At 38.2% G+C, this 23,011-nt stretch overlaps 1 protein-coding gene across 1 annotated transcript; it reads right to left on the minus strand.

Annotated features, from left to right (window-relative positions):
* Positions 1–10,045: 10,045 nt before the first annotated feature.
* LOC106346632 (DNA-directed RNA polymerase IV subunit 1-like) lies at positions 10,046–17,646 on the minus strand. Its single transcript, XM_013786007.3, has 19 exons — positions 17,503–17,646; positions 16,283–16,379; positions 16,052–16,172; positions 15,833–15,966; positions 15,697–15,735; positions 15,377–15,595; positions 15,134–15,286; positions 14,957–15,052; positions 12,997–14,883; positions 12,737–12,906; positions 12,600–12,666; positions 12,397–12,515; positions 12,164–12,312; positions 11,834–12,096; positions 11,591–11,764; positions 11,372–11,509; positions 10,832–11,103; positions 10,632–10,743; positions 10,046–10,549 (listed from the first exon to the last, which is right to left on the minus strand). Exons 2-19 carry the CDS (start codon positions 16,364–16,366, stop codon positions 10,367–10,369), a joined length of 4,380 nt encoding a protein of 1,459 aa, XP_013641461.2. The 5' UTR covers positions 16,367–16,379; positions 17,503–17,646; the 3' UTR covers positions 10,046–10,366.
* Positions 17,647–23,011: the final 5,365 nt, after the last annotated feature.

Consider the following 23,011-nt stretch of genomic DNA (forward strand, 5'->3'; position numbering starts at 1 on the left):
TACTTTTATATGTATAATACCACATTTTATACGTATAATACAAAATTTTTGTATACTACATGTTTATAAAAGACACATTATTAATACTAAAAGTCGTAGATTTATAAATAATTAAATACATACCAATTAGATCACAAAATATAATTGTACTTCTTTTAATTCACATCCATTACAAAATATAATCCACTTACAAGACACAAAAAATATATATTGTTTTGATTTTGAGAACAACCAAAAGAAATTTAGGATTGCACTTTCAATCCTCTGTTCTTCAATAATCAAACAAATATATTGGCTCGATCTTGCAGTGGAGTTGATGCGTTAGAAGTTACAGCCTCATACTTGCCTGAAAGTGAAGATAAAAAAGATACGACAGTTAAAATTTGAGTTAGAAAAGCTAAAGACAAACAAAAAATCAAGTTTTACTCTACTGCTGAAGAGGCTGAAAATCATGAAAAATAGGATCTTCTTGGAAGACATCAGGTTCAAAATTCATGTCCACAATATCTTCTGTTGGGTCCCTCCTAGATGGAGATGACCAATTGGGGTGAACTTGAAATAATTAATGTTCCCCTTTTGGCACTTACACAAATAATGGAGTTTTGACAAAAGAAAAAGAGAGAAAAAGGAGAAAAAGAGAGAGAAGGAGAAAACTCGTAAAGAGATTTCAAGACTGGATTTGGAGGGTCAAACGGATCCTGATCGGGCTGATATTTTGTGGGAAGATTCTTCAGTCAGTGGGTTAGATGTTCACCGAAGGGATTTGGATTTCAACGGTTGGATCTTCTGTTGTCTGGGTTTTCGTGAAGCTGGTCGCCATAGTTCTTCAGCAGAGCAGTCTTGGGTGTTTGGTAAATCTAACGGTGAGATCTTCTCTTCTTGAGCTGAAATTTGGCAGAGGTATTGTCGACTTGTTTATCTTGGATTTGGACGGTTGGATTAGTTTCTGGATTCCGGAATCCTTGTGAGCTGAGGTCGTTTGGTTGCTGCCGGTTTTGAAGCTTTGTGTTGCTCTCTTGTTGTTGTTGTTTGTGTTGGAGATAGCTCTTTGAAGCTAGTGTCTCTGTTCTGTTCAGGCTGTTGAACATGGAGGACGTGGTTGTACTCATACCATTTATATAGTGGATTTTTGAGTGGACTACGGTCCCGTGGTTTTTCCTTCTCACATCGAGGAGGTTTTCCACGTAAAAATTGTGTGTCTCATTTAGTTATCGCAACTTTGATATCTTGCCAACGTCGAAGTATTTTCCTCACAGGTTCGCAGAAGGTCAGGGGAACACGACTATTAGTATTTCCGCTGCGCCGTGTGACTTTCCCCCAACAGAGTGGTATCAGAGCTTCTGGTTTTAGAGCTTTGGTTTTGATAACTTTGGGTTGTTATTTGCTTGTGTGAAAGATGGAAAATATGAGCAGGGTGATAAGCTTGAATGGTGCTAACTATCATCTATGGAAGGGCAAGATGGAGGATTTGCTCTTTGTTAAAGAATTTCATGTTCCAGTCTTCGAGGAGCAGAAACCTAAGAAGAAGACGGATGAAGAGTGGAAGCTGCAGCATCGCCAAGTGTGTGGGTTGATAAGGCAGTGGGTAGATGATAATGTGTTGCATCATATTGAGACTGAGACGGATGCTCGTTCTTTGTGGAAGAAGCTGGAGCAGTTATATGCTAGGAAGACCGGAAACAACAAGATGTACATGATCAAGAAGTTGATTGAGCTGAGGTATCAGGAGGGGACTCCGATGACAGATCACTTGAATGCGTTTCAGGGATTGCTCAACAAGTTGTCTGATATGGACATCAAGTTTGATGATGAGATTCACGGTCTGTGGCTTCTCGGTACTTTACCAGACTCTTGGGAGGTTTTCAGGATGTCTCTTTGTAACTTCGCGTCGGAAGGTGTTATTTCGATGGATTCAGTGAAGAACAGTGTTCTTAATGAGGAAACAAGAAGGCAGTCGAATGCTAGCAGTTCGCGTTCAGATGTCTTTGTTACTGAGTCAAGGGGGAGAAGTACAAGTAGAGATCCCAAGAGAGACAAGAACAGGAGCAGGAGCAAGTCTAATAGATTTGCAAATATGGAGTGCTATTTCTGTCATAAGAAAGGGCACATGAAGAAGGATTGCTGGAAGTTGAAAAACAAGCAGCAAGGAAATCAAGAGGAAAAGGTGGATCGGGTGACTCTCATCGAAGATCAGTTTCTCATTCTTCTTGAGGGTGATGCCATTAATGTCGCATGCCAGGACACCAGTTGGGTGATTGACAGTGGAGCTACTACTCATGCTACATCACAGCGTGATTTGTTTTCTACCTATACTATGGGTAATTATGGTTCTGTGAAGATGGGGAATGATGCGATGGCTCAGGTTGCTGGCATTGGTGATGTTTGCTTGGAGACTAGTATTGGTACTAGGCTGGTGCTTAAGGATGTTAAGCATGTTCCTTATATTAGGATGAATCTGATATCGACGGGAAGACTTGATGATGAGGGCTATTTCAGTTTGCACGGTGGTGGTAAATGGAAGCTCTCTCGCGGTTCTTTGATTGTGGCTCGAGGTGAGAAGTCTTCATCTTTCTATTGGATGCAGGCTAAGGTCTCCAAAGATGTTGTTAATGCGGTGGAGAATGATAATGCCATGGAGTTATGGCATAAGAGACTCGGTCACATGAGTGAGAAGGGAATGGTTGTGTTGTCTAAGAATGAGGTGATTCCAGGAATCTCTGGTTTGCACCTACAGAAGTGTTCGCATTGCTTTGCGGGAAAACAACACAGGGTATCTTTCAAGTCTTCCGCACCTTCTAGGAAACCCGAGGTACTGGATTTGGTACACTCAGATGTGTGTGGTCCAATGAAGACAAGATCTCTTGGTGGCGCATCATATTATGTGACTTTTATTGATGATCATTCAAGGAAGTCGTGGGTATTTCCTATGAGGATGAAGGATCAGGTGCTGGGATATTTCAAGCACTTTGTGGCATTGGTTGAGAGACAAACGGAAGAAGCTGAAGTGTATCCGCAGTGATAATGGTGGAGAGTATCTTGGACCATTTGATGCTTATTGCAAAGAGCATGGAATAAGGCATCAGTTCACGCCACCTCATACTCCACAGTTGAATGGGTTGGCTGAAAGGATGAATCGGACGATTGTCGAGAGGATGAGATGTTTGATCTCACAATCAGGCTTATCGATGACTTTCTGGGCAGAAGCTTTGAACACGGTGGTTCATGTGCTGAATTTGTCACCAAGTGCTCCATTGGATGGTGATGTTCCAGAGAGGGTTTGGACTGGTAAGGATGTTTCTTACAGTCACTTGAGGGTCTTTGGGTGTAAGGCATTTGTTCATATTCCCAAAGTTGATAGATCGAAGCTTGAGATGAAGTCGCGGCAGTGTGTGTTCATCGGTTATGGTCATGATGAGTTCGGGTACAGATTTTATGATCCCGTTGAGAGGAAGCTCGTAAGGAGCAGAGATGTTGTGTTTATGGAAGATCAAACGATTAAGGACATTGACAAGTCCAAAAACCCAACTCAGATTTTTGAGGGTTTGATCGATACAGAGGCTACTCCTTCTACATCGGTTCACGGTGAGGTTGAGGTTCAGGTTCAGGATAATACACCCAGTGCAGATGCTCCCGCACATGAAGATGGTAGTGGTGATCATGGTGACGATCATGGTGAGACACCAGCTGCTGAGAACCAACCTACTATTGTTAGAAGATCCGAGCGAGGTCTTAAACCGTCGACAAGGTATGATCCTAGTGAGTATGTATTACTTACTGATGGGGGAGAGCCTGAAAGCTATGATGAAGCTTTGGAGGATGAACACAAGGATAAGTGGTTTGGAGCCATGGATGAGGAGATGGATTCTTTTGAGGAGAACCATACTTTTGAGTTGGTGGAATTGCCTAAGGGCAAGAAGACTCTGCTTAATAAGTGGGTGTACAGAATTAAGCATGAGGATGACAATTTGCCACCTCGACACAAGGCTAGATTGGTTGTGAAAGACTACAGCCAAAAGAAGGGAATTGATTATGATGAAATCTTTTCTCCTGTTGTGAAGATGTCATCCATTGGGGTTGTACTTGGATTGGCAGCAAGCCTTGATCTAGAGGTTGAGCAAATGGACGTGAAGACTGCTTTCCTTCATGGTAATTTGGAGGAAGAGGTCTACATGGAACAACTGGAAGGCTATGTGCAAAAGGGCAAAGAAAATCTGGTTTGCCGCTTGAAGAAAAGCCTTTATGGATTGAATCAAGCACCAAGGCAGTGGTACATGAAGTTCAAGTCTGTTATGGGGGAGCATGGTTATGCAGAGACTGATTCAGACCATTGTGTATTTGTGAAGGTGTTCGGTGAGGATGATTTTATCATCTTGTTGATGTATGTCGATGATATGTTGATTGTGGGCAGGAACATGGACAGAATTAAGGAGCTGAAAGAGCAGCTAGGTATGTCCTTTGCCATGAAAGATATGGGTCCAGCGAAATAAATTCTTGGTATGAGAATTGTTCGAGACAGAGGTGAGAAGCTGATTCACTTGTCTCAGGAGAAGTACATTGAAAAGGTACTTAAGCGATTTCACATGGACAAGTCTAAGGTGTTGAGCACTCCGCTTGCTGCACACTTAAGACTGAGCAGTCAACAAAGTCCGAAGACATATGCGGAGAAGGAAGATATGGCGAAGGTTCCGTATGCTTCTGCAGTGGGTAGTTTGATGTATGCCATGGTCTGTACAAGACCAGATTTAGCCTACGCTGTTGGAGTTGTCAGCAGGTTTCTCTCCAATCCGGGAAGAGAACATTGGAATGTTGTGAAGTGGATATTGAGATATCTCAGAGGGACTTCTGATCTGAAGATTACATTTGGGGGTAAGAAGCCTTTGCTTGTCAGTTACACTGATTCTGACATGTCGGGAGATGCTGATTCTAGCAAATCTACTTCAGGTTACTTGGTAACATTTGCGGGTGGAGCTGTGGCATGGCAGTCAAGGTTGCAAAAGTGTGTTGCACTATCTACCACTGAGGCAGAGTTCATTGCTGCAGTTGAAGCTTGTAAAGAGCTGTTGTGTATGAAGAACTTCTGTGAAGAGATCGGTTTCAAGCAAGAGAAGTATGTGTTGCTTTGTGATAGTCAAAGCGCTATTTGTCTCGGGAAGAATTCTACATTTCATTCGAAGTCAAAACACATCTAGAGGAGGTATCATTGGATACGAGATGTGGTTGCTTCTAAGGAAGTGGAACTTGAGAAAGTTCATACGGATGATAATGGAGCTGATATGATGACGAAGTCATTACCGAGGGGGAAGCTTGAGGTATGCCGAGAGATAGCCGGAATGGCTGTCTCTTCCATCTAGTCGGATGGGGAGTTTGTTGGGTCCCTCCTAGATGGAGAGGACCAATTGGGGTGAACTTGAAATAATTAATGTTCCCCTTTTGGCACTTACACAAATAATGGAGTTTTGACAAAAGAAAAAGAGAGAAAAAGGAGAAAAAGAGAGAGAAGGAGAAAACTCGTAAAGAGATTTCAAGACTGGATTTGGAGGGTCAAACGGATCCTGATCGGGCTGATATTTTGTGGGAAGCTTTTCAGTCAGTGGGTTAGAGGTTCACTGAAGGGATTTGGATTTCAACGGTTGGATCTTCTGTTGTCTGGGTTTTCTTGAAGCTGGTCGCCATAGTTCTTCAGCAGAGCAGTCTTGGGTGTTTGGTAAATCCAACGGTGAGATCTTCTCTTCTTGAGCTGAAATTTGGCAGAGGTATTGTCGACTTGTTTATCTTGGATTTGTACGGTTGGATTAGTTTCTGGATGCCGGAATCCTTGTGAGCTGAGGTCATTTGGTTGCTGCCGGTTTTGAAGCTTTGTGTTGCTCTCTTGTTGTTGTTGTTTGTGTTGGAGATAGCTCTTTGAAGCTAGTGTCTCTGTTCTGTTCAAACTGTTGAACAGGGAGGACGTGGTTGTACTCATACCATTTATATAGTGGATTTTTGAGTGGACTACGGTCCCGTGGTTTTTCCTTCTCACATCGAGGAGGTTTTCCACGTAAAAATTGTGTGTCTCATTTAGTTATCGCAACTTTGATATCTTTCCAACGTCGAAGTATTTTCCTCACAGGTTCGCAAAAGGTCAGGGGAACACGACCATTAGTATTTCCGCTGCGCCGTGTGACTTTCCCCCAACATCTTCATCTTCTGATTCAAAATCATCATCACACAGATCTCTTACTCTTGGGGTTTGGGTGGTAAGCACAAAAATAACATCACTGTCCATTTCTTCTACATGCTCCACAAACCAATCTCCAACAGTGTCTTCATTACCATCATCGAATTATAACCCCAACGGTACACAAAACGATAAATTTCCATTCTCGTGAACCTTTACCTTATTAGCAATAATAGACAAAGTCAAGTTTTATAACAAACTAAACTAAACTTTTCTACCGAATTATAAAAGAAATAAACTTAAGACACAAAGCTGAAAAATCCACAATTTGAGAAGAAGCTTTAATAACTTAAAACATGAATGGTTTAGTGTTTATTACCTTGAATCTGGTACAATAAGGATTTGCAATCGATGGACGAATTTGATTCACGTTGATTTGTTTTGGATTCACTTGAACTGAGGAAGAGAAATCGAAACTAGGGTTAACAGAACTTCTCAATTCTGTTGTCGGGAAAGAGTGGAGAAGATATTCACTTTTTAAGTACTAATGAGCGTCTAATATTGGGTCAGATTGTATTAACTATAAAGTTAAGTTGGCCAATTTTTTTTTCAAATTTCACGCTCGCCTAACGTTATAATACGGTCTCTGCGGAAAAAAATCGGTTTACTGTAGAAACCAACCGAATTGGTCCAACTCGCTACGGTGAGCTAACGATTTACGATTACTCGACCGATTAATCGGCTAGGCGACCGATTTTTTGAACAAGGTCTACAATACATGTTTTCTGTATAAACTTCTTGTCTCACGTGATACTCGTTTTCCAAATTGTTGTTTTATAAAACTTCAAGTTATATGTATTCTATAATATCAGGCGACAGCAACATTTACCAAAAATATATTAATGGAGAAGAAGCGAAATAGTTCCACACTCTAATAAGGATTATGAGTTGAATGGTTATGGCAACTCGTATCCCACTCTTTCCTGAGTTTCAGTGGCATAGGACCTTCAATCCTTTGAACAAGATTTCACTATTTTATTCTTTAGGAACTCCACGTTGTTAGCTATCATTCTTCTCTCTCATACTTTTTTTTTTTTTTGCTTTAGATCTCTCACACTTTTTTTACAATAATAAATCAAAAACCAAAAGATTGTGGAAAAATAAAAAACTTAACAGCACCAATTATGTCCTAGTCTTTATTGCTTGTATAAAAGCTTAAAGATTAAAAAACTTAGAGAATTTTATAATTTCTCATCGTATGATCGTATCTAGCTAAATTTGTTTATATTTTTGGCTTACAATTTCATATTTTCGGTTTCGGTTTTAATAAATGTATTTTATCATTTGGATAAAAAGAGTCTCCAATAAAAATCAACTTTAGAACTTCAAAATTTTATAATCTATAATTTCTACTATACTTTTGTATTATAAGAATTTCTTGAAAAAAAAACAAAATGAAAGAAAAAATGGCACTCCTATCATTTTACCGGATTTAAACCATTGATCTAAAAAAGCCAAATTTAACAGTCTATAGAAAAGAAAACCAACCATCAAGAATACAAATAACATAAACCATCGATTTTTAAACTAACATAACTATATAGGCGCACAAGTTGAAAACGAATACAACTCATGCATGAATTATAGAACCAACCAAAGCTGTTCGACCAACTATAATCTCCTTTTCTCCTTTCTCAAGAACTGCTAGGGTGTCCGCAGAGCGGCGCCCACTAAAGAAAAAATAAAACATTCGCTTATGGAATCATATATGTAAACAAATTAATTTAGGTTTGGAAACGATAACTAATGTGATGAGCATAAACGATGAGTATCTCATAACTGATTTGCATGGAGTTAAGATTAGTACGTTCCCAAATTATTTTTCCATTTATATAGTTTTATATGCACCCTTTTAAAAAATTCTGCTTTTTATTCAATTTGTATTTAATTAGACAAATGTTTATTCATATTTTTATCTATTAATAGAAACTAGTCTTACTTTGTTTTTCTAAATACTGTTATTGAAACAAATGAATAATTAGAGATTAGTAAATTGAAATAAAATTTCTATAATTTTTTTTTTTAAAATATGCTTGAAATTATGGATTATATTATTATTTTTGTTTAGGGCATCTAAAACGGTTGTCGCGCCTCTGGATGTCCAGGACTTTGTGGTCAGATGGTAAGGGAAAGGGTTCGGGACGCGGACACATTTTAAGTTTGATCTATCAGTTGCGCGAAACTAAGTTACACTGTTCATGGACACATATACATATATATATATATATATATATATATATATATATATATATATATATATATATATATATATGGACTCATGCTTACTGCTCATTTGCATACACATAGAGAAAGTCTATTTATGGGCTATACCTCCCATTGGCAATTAGTGTGGGCCCTTCCCATAAGTCCACGATACCCTATATAAAAACGCTAGGACTTCCAAATTGTTGTTAAGACTACAAATTTTTAAATCCCAAATTAAGACCACAATGTGCTCGTCAATTCCAATTATTATTTCTTTGTAACAGGAAAAACATATAGATCTGTTCGATTTTTATTATTGTTTTATATGTTTTAAAGCATCTCTAATCCAACTGCATAATTTACTGCAAAATGAACAAATAAAAAAAGTGTTATTCTATTTATAGAATAACGATTTTTGTTTGTTCATGATAGCATTTTTCATTCCATTTTGTACTAAATTATGTAGTTGGGTTGGAGATGTCTTTACCGGTTAATATGATCGACTCCGAAAAAACACATTTAATACTACTGAGTGGGTTGGATATCTGTTTGATCTGAGTTTGAAATGTTTTCTAACTAATGCTAGGGATAGCCAAATCGTCTAGGGACTACCATATAAGTTGCATGCATGGATCAAAGCTCACATCCAAACTAGTCGAGTATTAGTAACTTTGTTCAAGTCGAACCCATGACATAATATATCTTGAAACACAAGTTATTCTATGTAGTACACCACATTAGTTTTTACACAATATTAAGTTGTTGCACAGAATAACTAGATAAATTGTTTATCTAGTTATTATAATTATTTGATTTTTACACACTACAACGTTGTGATAAATAATTTACCTAGTTATTATATAATATGGCATGGTGTCAGATTTTCTCCTGGTTTGAATTAGAAGTAAATAAGCAAGTATTATTTTTGGGTAAAGAAAAAGACAAAAGTACTATTTTCTTATTTTAGCGTAAAGCATATATAATACTTGCATTCAATAAACTCCATTCGCAACATGTCAGCCAGTACGTGTTTACTTCACATTGGTCATCACAGGTAAATCTTATCTTTTGATTTCCTAAGGTTCTCTGACAGAGAAGAAAAGCCATTTAGGTAGAGTCTAGTGAGAATGTGACATTATGGGTTCACGACATGTGTCTCTATAGTCTTTTACACCAAGCTCCACTTTTATATATAAACAGCTGGAAAAGCTAAGGAAATCATTTTAATCATTATATATCATCCATAACAAAAGCAAGTGCAGTTGTGGACCTGTGTAAGAGAGTATGAGTAAACGACTTGCAACCCTGTAGAAGCTAAAGGGGATATCTAGAATCATACATTGTTTTTTTTTTTTTGTTCTTTTTGGGGTAAATTATCATATAATTACTATTTGCTGAGATGATATCCACTGTATTGTCAATGTATTTAACAATGAAATACGTGTATCACTTGGCGACGAGGTGACAGACGAAACCAACATTACATCAAAATGTATGAGAATCAATCTCAACCAAATTATGTTTCCAACTCTGAGGAAAGAAGCAGAGAAGATGTTATAGGGATCAAAAGAAACTGCATCAAAACCAATCTAAACCAGAGTAACCAGATAAAGAGACAACAAAAATGTAACCGGATATTTGATAGTTAAACCGGGGAATAAACCAAAGTCTTACAAACAGAAACAAGAAACAGAAGCTCTGCTTTGCCAGCTTCTCGTTGCTGCTTCCACTAAGTAATGAACCTTTAAGCCTTTTAAAGGTTGAAGGCAAAGGTATCACATAGTGAAAGGAGCAAAAAGAAGCTTAGAGCAAAGACAAGCTTTTCCCCTATATCTATCTTTCTATCTATCCACATAACACACACACACACACACACACAACGACCTTCCTACATTGTTCAATATTATATCAGACAAAAGATAGTTTGTTTTTGGAGTTTGTTTTTCAGACAGCACCGGGCTGCACCGTACCGTTCCTAAGGTACTTCGCCTTGTAGAAGTTTACCCTCTTAGGGGCAATGATCTCTGTCGCTCCCAACACACACTTGTGGTACGAGAAATCTTCAGTTGTTCCGTCTGTTCTCACCACCTCAAAGCAACGAGCATTCCCGTGCTTAGAATTAGCCACCTCCAAAGACAAAACCATGTCAGGATCTTTTGATGTTTTTCAAGAAACATATAAAGAGTTATTTTTCTTATGATGATTGTACCTTGATTCCTTTGAAGCCTGGTCCTATCTTCTCATCTCTGTTGGGGTGGAAGAGAAGAGCCATCATCAGAAGTCTCCCGTCCAACTCATTCAACGTAGCATCAATCTCGTAACTTACAAAACAAAAAGCCAAGAGGATGATTAATCTTTAGATTCTTTACTGTTCCTGGACCAGAATAGTCAAAAGTTATGTTTCCTTACTTGTAGAGAATGCGCTTCAGCGACCGAGAAAGCTTTTCCATGTCGTCCCATGTAAAGATCATTCTGAGCTGCGACCTGGTGAGTCCTTTCCCATCGAGTGTCTTGACTGCTTTCGAGAGAGCCGTGTCGAGCAAGGGGAATGGCTGGACCGTGAACTCGTCTGATTTGGGCAAGGAGGAGCTTGTTGCACGGACAGCTTTTTTCTTTGGAAGCGTGGCCGTCCTACTGAGAAAGCCATACACGTCTACCACCGGTGTACTAAACCCATGATTCTGATGAAACGCATGAATACACTAATTAAAAAACAATTACTAGAAGACGTGAAACAAAGAACAAAGCAAAGAAACGTTTGATTTGATAGTGAAATACTGAATTAATAGTGATCTAATCTCTAGATAACCTTTCTCCTTATTCCTTCCTAATACTAAAGCCTAAGGCCCATAACACGTCATCAAACATCCCATGTGCTCTTGTTGAATATTGTTAGACATATCCTTATCTTAGTAATATTCAAGATAATGTTAAAGGAGTTGTTGTTACCTTAGGGGAGATGATGATCTCGAACTGATCTCCAGTTCCAAAGGAAGGAACTTTGCCCCAAGCCAATGCGTCGATAGATCCTTCAAGCTCGTCTGTGACACCTTCCTTGGCTGCTTTGAGAAAGCATTGACTTGGGCTCTGTAGATATATATTTAACCAAATGTCAAAACCAATATATTAACCGGGAAAAAGAAGTTGGTACGGTTTAGTTTACAATACCGAGAAGCACGCTTGAGCGAAAGGAGCAGGAGTGGACTCGGCCTGTCTTTGTCTACTCCAACCTTTGGGGTTTAGCGCCACAAACTCTCCGGTGACTGAGAGGGAATCAGCTACAAGAAGCAGATGTTCCCGCAGCATCGCCTTGCCTGTATCCGACACAGCAGACTCCAAATCCTGCCATCATCACCAAAGAAAAAGTCTTAAACACTTTAGAAGCTGCAAGATCAAAAGCAGGAAACTAACCGCTAGGAAGATGCTACGTCCAGCGTCTATTCCGTAAACAGAGCAGCACTGTCGGATATTGTCAGGATGGCTTCTTGTCCAATCGATCATATCCATAATGGGAAGACAGGTTTCGAGAAGAGCGCTCCAGAAGCTCCTTTTGCCACGAACTCCATGCATTGTAACCTTCAAGAAAAGCTCACCCGCAAAGCCTTTCTTGTTCCTTTGGGGAGCTTTTGGTCTGTCAACCCATAAGATATCCACCTTTTTAATCTCTCGGTAGCCTGCAAGAAACAACATATGACACGGCTAACAATAACAAAAAGCAAGAACTGTCCGTTTTTTTTTAACCTTTGACAGGAGAGTCGAGAAGAAAAGGGATCAAGACAAGCCGAATAGCATCAAGCTCCAAATAATCGTGCCTGGAGGCTTCGAGAACAGTAACTGTGATGCAGACTCTATCATCTTCCATTGCCTTATCATCCCAAGAGCAGTGGTTTCTACTCAACAACGCATAATAAACGTATAACAAATTAGTATCGAATATAGACATAAAGATGCCGATATTTTGAGGATGTACTTACTTGCTTTGTATATCCAAATCTATGACATCAAGCTTCAGTTCTTTCTTCCTGTTCGCATACTGCTTGTTTAATGAAGAGACAACAGATTCCAGGTCCAGTTGGTTCTGTTTCAGTACTTTCTGCAATGTTAGAAAAGAGGTACGAAAAAATTAGAATGTTTTTTTTCCATATTATAAGACATGTGGGTGGGTTTATATTTTTACCTTGGAGATATGAAAATGGCAAACCCACGAGCTCATAGGCATCCTTGTATTAGTCCTCGGAGAAAATCTATAAACCAAAGAGAAACATTTGTTAGGAGAAGCCACTGAAAGACAGTATCACAGTTAAAGTTACCAACATCATCATGGACGTTGAAACAATCTCTGAGAAACACAGTTTCTCCAAGTGGCTCTTGATGTCCAGTGCCCCGTATTCGAACCCGTGTTTCTTCTTAGAAAGTGTTTCAGACAAGTACAAAGACATTGTCTGTTCCTTTAGACCTTTCTTCGACCCACACTCCAACACATTCTGCACAAGAAAGAGAGATTTATTAAAAAAAAGTAATAATAAGAAGAAGAGAGAGAGAGAGAGAGAGAGAGAGAGAGAGAGAGAGAGAACCTTAAGATTCAGAAGAGGAGAAGTCTCAAGAAGGCTAATGGGCTGGTCAAGAGCGCTGTAAGCAGCCTCGGTGAGAGCGCAAGCAGAAAGCGATCCAACTGCTTCACCGGTCATGTCCTCTTCTGCATCATCACTGCTCTCGTAACGAAATTGAACCAAATGGTTCCCGAACGAGTTCCTCACCGTCCCGTCGTAAGCAGCGTATATGTCTCTCATAAAGAACATCAGCTTCCTGCTAAGCGTCCCCGGGAGATCAGCATTACCGCTGAAGGAGCTATCTCGGCTCGTCACGGAATGAACAAAAGACTCCAACGGATTCAGACCCGTCAGAAACGAACTCTCAACGACACCAAAGGGAACAAAAGAGTCATGAGCCGTTCGGTCTTCTCCTTTCGCGCCTCGAAGCGGGCTGTTCGGGTCGTTCCACGAGGCGCAAGTCAGCTTCCGTGGAAACCCGAAGGACAACGCAACTGATGAGTTCTGAAGTCCAATGCACATACTGTGCTGAGCGAGCTTCCCCATGTTCCCTTTGCTACCAGCTTTGGACATGACGAGAAACGCGTTCGACTGGTCTCCGTATCTATACGCCAGAGCCTGGACGTCTCTATACGCATCCTTGAAGGCACTAACCGCGAGCTTGCTTAAGGTAGCTGATCTCTGTCTCTCGTAACAGAACAGCTCCAAATCATCAGCGACGACCATATCTTCTCCGTTAACCGCGAGGAAGTCTCTGCGGGACTCGACCATAAGCTGCTGCTTGTTGCAGACTTGCTCAGCTTCTTGCAAACCGTAACTAATCTCCTCCGTTAAGTTTCTCCGAGACTGTGTATCAGATGCGAAGTACAAATCAGATAGAGAAACACTAAGTCCTCGATTCAGCAGCCACTGAGAGAGCATCTCTTGAGCCGAGTAGATTATATCAAGAACTTTCTCCTTATCGTGCTTCATCAAACCCTGGATGAAGTTTCCTTCTCCGTCACGCAACCAACCAGACCCATCGGAAGAAGACAAAAGCTCCCCGTTGGTTACAACCACATTATTCAGAGGGTAACTGTACTCGAACCCGGGAGGGAAAAGCATCCCAAACAGCTGCTTCCCCGTCCATTGCGGCTCACTTCTCGAACCTCGGATGATCGCAGGCGGAGGAAGCTCATAGGGACAATAAATTTGAAGCTGCTGCACCTGAGCTCGGTTCAGGAAACAGTTCGTCTCGACGTTAACCAGATACGCAGCCGTCAAGCTGTCCTGTCCCAACGACAGCAAGTTACGACCGTTCTGTCTGTTAACAAGCTGCTTGTTCAAAGCCACGAGCTCGTCGAGCTCAGCCTTGGCTTGGATAGACTGAGGGACGTACCCGTGAAGACAGTCCCCATCGAAGTCACCACGAAAGGGTAAGCAACAGATGGGGTTTAACGAGACGACGGAGGTAGTGGGGAGGACTTTAACAGACATTGCGATGAGCGAGTGCTGATGAATGGAAGGAGGTCTGTTCATCAGCACCGTGTCTCCGTCTTTAAGCGTACGTAAGATGCTGTCTCCCGTTTGGAGATCGTCGATGGCTCGGATACCCACTAAGCGACCTCCTCTCCTCACGTGAGTCTCTCCTTTCTCGAGGAGCTTGTGGAAACAGGAGGTGACGAGGCGTTCTCTGTTCCAGTCGTTGAGATTCTCGGATACTTGAAGCCTCTCTGCGATCCTCCGAGGTATGCCGATCTCGTTGAGCTTGAGAGACGGGTCGCCGACAACAACTGTCCGGAACGTGTGGTCGCTTCTTTTACCGAGAAGCACATCTTTCATGAACCTTAGACCGCAGAGCTTGGGAGTATCTGACTTCTTCTGGTAAGGGTTTGCAGATTCTTGACTAGGAGACACGTTTTCCGAAAAGAGCTGTGGCCATAAAACAAGAATTTAACTTACCATCACAGATGATTACAAGAGAGAAAAGGAAGCTACTGCTTACTCTTGAGTATTGTATGCATTCCATCACACGAGAACTCAGCTCAAGACCATTTCCTTCGAAGCCAACTAGTTTCTTGTAGATACGAGTCCGTTCATCCTAGAAACAAAAGTGTAACAATGAGACATAATATTACATCAAAAAAATAATAATTATAATTATAGATTTTTTGCAACTTACGAAAACTAGTCGAGGACCGGTGAACTGAGTGACCATCTCGGATACACGATGACCGTTTGGTGTAACTGGAAAAGATGCCAGAGGAAGAGAGTCGAACATGGGGATGTCCTTCCTGATCACCCTCTCATCAATCCCACTCAACAGTGCATAAACCTACGAGCAAAATAAAGTGAAAAGTTTTTAATTCAGACCCAAAAACAAATGAGTATTTGGATATTTAACATGTCACACTTGTATACACACCTGTGCGTGCGTTAGAATCCGCCTGCTTGGTTTCAAACAGCTTTCGTCGATATTTGGGTCTTTAGGCATAAACTCCCAATAATCTGGAGGTAGTGCTGATAGTCCCCGTTTACTGAGCTTAACCAGATTGTCTTCACTCACTTCACAAACGATTCCAGATCGCCTAAAGGCTTCTTTTGTTGTTACCCGGAACTTCATTAGAGGGTAATCTGTATTTGACTTTAAAAGATTCAAAAACAAAAAAAAACACTTGTAAGAAGAACACACAAGTTTTTCTTTCATTAAAAAAAGGAGAATGTTATTATTAGCACTAATCTTACAATGCAATATCTACATCTGTCAGGCCGGTCTTCAGGATTCTGTACCAAAGCAAAATGTCAGTATTAGTCTTTACATTTACTCTCTTACATGCATGAAACGATTTGTAATATATAAAAAAAAAAAGAACTCTTGAACCTGAGACTGAGACTGAGACTGTTTTTTCTTCGTGTATTTACATCCAGGGCAGAACTTGTTCAACAATGTAGCTACCTCCTTAAGTAAATGCGGGTTAATCACCGGATACCTGAGGTTAATAACACCAAAATGCCCTAGACAGTAACCCAAAAACAATCATTAATAACCTTCCACATGATAATATCACCAAAATTGGATTCATTAATATGTATATTATACCTTCGCAAACTTTTCTATCTTTGCTGCCACATGATTTGCATATATCATCCCGATTTGGGAGCCCTAACCGTGAATCAGTCACTTGATTCGCTGCTTCAACTTCCATGGCAGACATGTTTTTCTATTAAAAAAAAAAAATATATATATATATATATATATACCATTTACGATTAGTTTTGGCTTAACGCAGACATTAACAGCAGATGAAATGTTATTCAAGGCAGCACTTACTAGATCTTTGTTATTCGAAATGCTAAAGCTTATTGACTTTAGAGTCCCAATAGGCACCTGAAGCTCCTCACATTTTTCCTCCATGTTGCAGAATTACCTACAACCAAGAAAATTCATCAGTAAGGCCAAGTGAAAAAGAAACCATATATTTTTTTCATCAGTAACTTATGATCGAAAATTCAATCTATTAACAGTTCACAAAAATTCAATCTTTTCATCAGTAACCAAACAAGTCTACCACATGATCAAGATATACCACAATTTACAGATAAATAGAAAACTATTGTGTACGGACAAAACACTGAGCAAGTATGTCTTTCCCACTGGCCTATCACAAACAAGATATATTTTTTTTTAAAGAAAAAAGTGGAGATTTTATATTGAAATTACAGATGGAATCTAGCATGAACCCACAAAAGGAGAAAAACATGTTTAGACAAAGCAGATTCTCTAATCTTTCCCAACCCTGAAAAAAAAAACCACTTTTTGTTTGCAGAAGACGCAAAAAAAGGTTCAAACTTTGAAGACACATCATTGAAAGTGTACAAATTTTTGGAACTTTAAACTTAATAATACACATATAATAGATTCACTGATTGAATATCAAAGAGAAGTCTTCAACAAAACCCATAAAGGAGAAAAATCATCTACAGATCAGAAAAGGTGATTCTGTTCCAGACACAAACCCAGAAAAGGTTTCAACTTTGAACACACATTATTTAAATATCAAAGAAAAATCTTCAACAAGACCCACAGAATAGAAAATCATTTAGAGATCATGAAAGGGGATTATTTTTCCAAACACAAACACACATACAAAAAGGTTTCAACTTTGAACACATGTTACTGAAAGTTTGTTATTTTTATGTACCTTCAAACTCAACAAAAAAAAAGAGAGCTAAGAAACCCAATAATGGAGTTTGAGAAAGAAAGACAAGAACCCTTCTCAAGAAGGCTCACAAAGAAAAAAACTCAACTTTGCAAAATTTTGACGATCGCAGTTTCACAGAATCATCGAGAATCTTACAGGGGTTAGTAAAAGAAACTTGGATTTCACAGAAGAGGGTCGATCAAAAACAAAGAAAATCGAGACGAGATTGATCGTAAATACCAAAAAAGGAAAAGAAGAGAGAAAGAAAGAAAGTAAACCAGCAAAGAAGAAGACTGAGAGAACTGAGAGCAATGTAGTAAAAGTTGCTTATTGGTTTTCGAAACCAAACCTGATGCTTTTTGTTTAAGTCGCCGTTTGTTCTCCCGAAGGAAACGGCAAAAGAGGAAGCAGAGGAAACGAAAAATCTGCCTTCAGAGTCTCTTGGATTGTGAAAAAAAAGAAGGAAGAAGATGTACTTGGAATATCGAATTACCCCTTGACTTGTACTACAATTACTTTAACCTTTTTCGGTATTTCGTTCTTTTTTATTTTTAACTTTTATTTGTTTCTCTGTTTAGTTCAGTTACTTTATTTGTATAAGACTTTGAATCTGCCTTAAAAAGCAGAACTTTATAATCCTGCGACTCTCACTTTTCCTTACACTATTTTATTAGCTGTATTAGATTTTTTTTGGTTGGTTTAAAACCATGTTTAAATTGAAAATTATAAATTATATATCTACGTCAGAAAATAAAAATATATAACTATGTTCCATTTTTTTTAATTTGTTCATCAATTGGTTTTGATAAAAAAGAAAGAGCGAGAGAGGGAGAGAGGGAGAGAGAATATTTCTTTTTGTTTGCAAAGATGATATTAAAATCTTATAATATTTGTCAACCTATCAAACCATCTCAGATGATACAAATCTCAAAATCATTGTTTTCATTTATAGTTAACTGATTATAATCTAGTATGTTATCTTAGAGTCACTAATAATTTTCTTAATTCAAATGAATCTTTTTCTCAACAAAATTCAATGAATCTATGATTTAGATTGTGCTATAGTACATTGTAAATTCGATGAATATATCAATGTATAACTCTTAATTTTAATAAAACATACATTATAAATTCCTATTTTTCAAGTTTATCTTTGTTAGTTAGTTGTTGAAATGGTTAATATATTTGCATAGATTATTATGAGATGAATTTAATTAAAAGAAAATGGGTTTGACTAGCAACAAAACTTCAAGGGGGTGTATTCAACCGAGAGTTTCAAATGATTTGTATTAAAATGACAAATCCACTGTTATTCAAACATGGATTTTAAAAAAAACACTTTAAAATCCAATGTTATTGAATTTGTCATTTCATAAAACACTCTAAAATCCACTGTTGAAGATTTTGGAATACTTTAATTGTTTCTAGAGTGTTTGAGGGGAGTTACTTAGTTATAAAAATAAAAATTCAAATTTCACTGTTTTAGATGAGATTCTAGAGTGTTTTAATAAAAATCACACCAAATTCTCTAATTTTCCTGCAATCATCTACAAACTCATTAAAAATCAAATTCCTTCAAATTTCAGATTCAATACACCCTCAATGTTTTAGTTTTGACAAGTGTTTTAACATTCAATGTTTAGAGTTTAAGCTTTAGTGTTTAAGGTATAATTCAGGATTTAAAGTTTTGATATATTTAATTAGGTGGTTTAGAATTCACTGGTCGTAGACTAGGGTTTAGCTTTTTATATTTACGGTGTATAATTCAGATTTTAGGATTTTAAGATTATGGTTGGAGTTCACCAATATTTAACTAAGGTTTAACGTTCAGTTGATTCATACATTATATGTTTTGTTAAATTTTGTCTAGCATATTGTTACTATTTATAATAAAAAATTAATAGGTTTCTATATTTGTTCTCATTCACATCTATTTCAACCTCTAAAGATACTTATCAAACTATTGTTATCGTTAATATAACGGAATACACAAATGCTTACATTGTAATACCTTAATCAATTTTGAACTAAAACTATTAACCCATTATTAATTTCTAAATTTATCTATAATACAAATATACTTAATATCAAACTATAATTATCATTTACAATACAGTTATTTCTTCTTCAAAATATATTATTACCAATATCGTTAACATACGTCAATACAAAAACTATATCAAAATATAATGCATTAAAGCAAAACAGTTTCAAAACAATAGTTTATGAATATTATTCCAATTTATAGGATTAGATTATCAAATCGTCTTAAAAGTATAATAATTACGTTTGGTGTAATGTTAGTATAATTATGTTTGTATAAAAAATAGAAATAAGATTTCTTTTTGGACAAATAGAAATAAGAATAGTGTTATTTATTTTTGAACTAATTAGTGTTTTTTAGTTAAGTAAATATGAAAAATTAGGGGACTAACTCCAAATGCCCTTATGGAAAAAAATTCATTCTTCTTGTCTCTTCTCTTTTCCCATTACCCCTTTGTCTTTGAATTCCCTATACTAACCTTTCTTTCTTTAATATATTTCTTCTCCACCTCATTAATTCATTTAATTTTTCAATTAAATACACTCAACCAAACACAACAACCAAATGGGGTCCACAAACAACCTTAACCAATCAGATTTACCTTGGCCCACATGTCTTCATGTTCCCTCTCCTCTCTCCTCTGTCAGCGTGAAGAGCTCTTCTTCCTCATCCTTCATTGCCGATTTTGAAGCTTTAACATCAGGTAATTCTTGTCCGTTTTTCATGAAATTTTGTGTGAAATATCTTTAAATGTTTGTGTAAACCATGGGTAACCTAAAAAAGTAAGAATTGATGAAAATTTGAAAGAGAAAAAATGAATTTAAAAACTGTGTATATGAATTTCGGGTTTAATTTATGTCCGTTTTTGATTAAATTTTTGCTGGAATACTTATAAAAATAAGTGTATATATCGGCTAGTGTAACAAAAGAAAGGTTGAATGCAAATTTTAAGAGATTTAAAAGGATTTTGTAAACTGTATTTATTGGTTTTAGGGTATATTTTATGTACGTTTTGAGCCCGTTTTGATGATTTCTTCGGTGTAATTTCATTAATATGAATTATATAACATGGGTAATGCAAAATCCGAACAAAATCGGACTAAAAACTTGATTAATTAGTGCAAGAATAATTTCTGGGTATTACTAAGATAACCCGTTTTACTAAGGCAACGTGGTATTACTGATACTACTGGTATTACTATGTTTACAAATATTACTAGTATTACTGGTTTTACTATATATATAGTATTGAAAAAATTAGTATTAGTAAGAATGCTAACAGTAAAATATTACGTGAGAATTAAATTTAAACTTCTTAATAATGCTAATTCTAATTATAATTCATTTTATTTCAGGAAAATGCAAAATCCGCATTGTACAATCATTTGTTTTGATTATGGAGGATATTATATTAAAGATGGGGTTGAAATGAAATGGATTTCGGGAGATGGTGACGGGAAAGATGAAATTCACACTATTGTGTTGAAGAAATCAGTGGATGAGATCACACGCTCTGTTTTGGTTGAGCGTATTTGCAGAAAGATAAAGGTAGATGACTATAAGATGGAAGCGAAGATTAGTTACTTTCCAATGGTAATGTATTCGAACAAGCCATCATATATCTGGGAAGATGAAGACGTTTTTTGTTATCTAATGCAAGTAAATCAAGAGAATTGTAGAAGTGTTCTACATGTGGAGTTCAACAAAAGGGATGATGACACTGATTTCTATGGCAGTCTATCGGATAGAGAGGCTACTGAAAGAGGGGCTACTGATAGAGAGGCCACTGATAGAGAGGCTACTGAAAGAGGGGCTACTGATAGAGAGGCTACTGATACAGAAGCTATTGATACAGAGGCTATTGAGACAGAGGGTGGTGATGAAGAAGGTACTGAGAAGGATGCAACTGATAATGAAGGTACTGGTGGTGTGCTTACACTTTACGAAGACATTGAGATGCATGAGAATGCCACCGAAAGAGAAGCAGGACCCTCAGTTGAAGTCACACCAGTTGTCTATAAGGAGTGGGATGATGGTATGGATTTGGTTTTAGATCAAGAATTTAGAACCAAGGAGGAAGCGCAAACTCATATTCAGGCGGCGTCACATGTGAAGTGTTTTGAGTATGAGGTAATTAAGTCGGATACTAAGAGATATGTGATAAAATGCCGAGGAGCCAAAGAAGGCTGCAAGTGGTTTGTGCGTGTTGCAAAATTAACGAATTCAGATCTTTGGTCAGTTAGAAGTTACATCAAGCAGCATAGATGTTCTGTTGTTACCACAAGAACACTGCCTAATAGAAGGAGAGGCACACAACAAATCGTTGCATCTATCCTGGCCCAAGATTATCCTGGAAGTTTTGACACACCACGTCCCAATGCTCTGATCGATTTGGTTCATCAGAGAGTTGCTGTGGAAGTATCATACACAACGGCATATAGAGGAAGAAGACTAGCTGCTAATAAAGTGCGCGGAACTCCTGAAGAGAGTTATTCTTTATTATCTTGTTATATGCACATGCTGGAGCAGGTGAATCCTGACACAATAACTCGTGTGGTTGTGGATGAGGGCAAAAAATTTAAGTATCTGTTTTGGGCTTTGGGAGCTAGCATAGAAGGATTCCGCGCGATGAGAAAAGTCCTTGTTGTGGATGCAACACACCTGAAGACTGTTTATGGTGGAGTGTTATTTGTTGCGACTGCTCAGGATCCCAATCATCACCACTACCCAATTGCGTTTGGTGTTGCTGATGGTGAGAAATATGAGAGTTGGCTATGGTTTATGGAACAGTTGAAATCAGTGATATCGGATCTCCCTGGATTGGTGTTTCTTTCGGACAGAAACAAAGGCTTGATCAAGGCAGTACATCAAGTGTTCCCTCAGGCCGCTCATGGTTATTGTATATGGCATCTGTCTCAAAATGTTAAAGGCTACGTCCGTAACAACAGAGAAACATGTGCATTTAAGTTTATGGAGTGCGCACACGCTTATACAGAGGCGGAGTTCTTGGTCCTTTATGACGCTTTTGGCAGAAAATATCCTAGTGCAGCGGAGTATCTTGACAGAAGTTGTGAACAAAAGAAATGGGCTAGATGTTACTTTGAAGGAGTTAGGTACAATGTTGACACCACCAATTCAGCAGAATCTTTTAACGGTGTTATTAAGGACGCAAGAAAGTTCACCTTACTTCCAATGTTTGATTTTATCATTGGAAAAATTGCTGAATGGTTTAACAAGCACAGGAAAGAGGCAGCTGAAATGCCACCCGCACTGAAGCTTGTGCCTATAGTGGAGGAGGAAATGACTAAAAGATGTGTTGATGCAGGGTTTCTTCGGGTTGATGAGTTAAACAGCTTCCATCTCGAGTACAGTGTGCATGGTAGTGACGGGAAGCGTTATACCGTGGACATGGCTATGAACACGTGCACCTGTGGGCAATTTGATAAAGACAAATATCCATGTGTTCATGCAGTAGCTGCTGCCACATTCATGACTGAGAAAGCGGGAAAGGAACTCCATCTATCTGAGTATTGTTCTAAGTACTATTTGGTAGAGCAATGGGCTTTGGCTTATCACCGGACAATATATCATGTTCCTCATATGTCTGATTGGGTTATACCAGAAGAAATTAGAGCAAAGAAAGTACTTCCTCCAGAATTTGAAGTCAAGAAAGGAAAACCACAACAAACAAGGAAACCATCAGCAGGAGAAGCGCGTGGAAGAGGAAAAAGAGGCAGAGGGAGTGGAAGAGGGAGAGCCACAAGCACAGACACAGGGAGAGCCAGAGGAAGAGGTATGGCAGCGTATTTTGAAT

Source organism: Brassica napus, chromosome C9 (assembly GCF_020379485.1).
Source record: "Brassica napus cultivar Da-Ae chromosome C9, Da-Ae, whole genome shotgun sequence".
Classification (NCBI taxonomy): Eukaryota; Viridiplantae; Streptophyta; class Magnoliopsida; order Brassicales; family Brassicaceae; genus Brassica; species Brassica napus.

Excerpts from the sequence above, each read along its gene's own strand:
- LOC106346632 (XM_013786007.3), bottom strand. The coding sequence starts at position 16,366 with ATGGAGGAAAAATGTGAGGAGCTTCAGGTGCCTATTGGGACTCTAAAG. Across the intron at positions 15,967-16,051 it reads AGATAGAAAAGTTTGCGAAG|GGCATTTTGGTGTTATTAAC; the intron begins GTATAATATACA and ends GTTACTGTCTAG. Across the intron at positions 11,765-11,833 it reads GACGTAGCATCTTCCTAGCG|GATTTGGAGTCTGCTGTGTC; the intron begins GTTAGTTTCCTG and ends TGATGATGGCAG.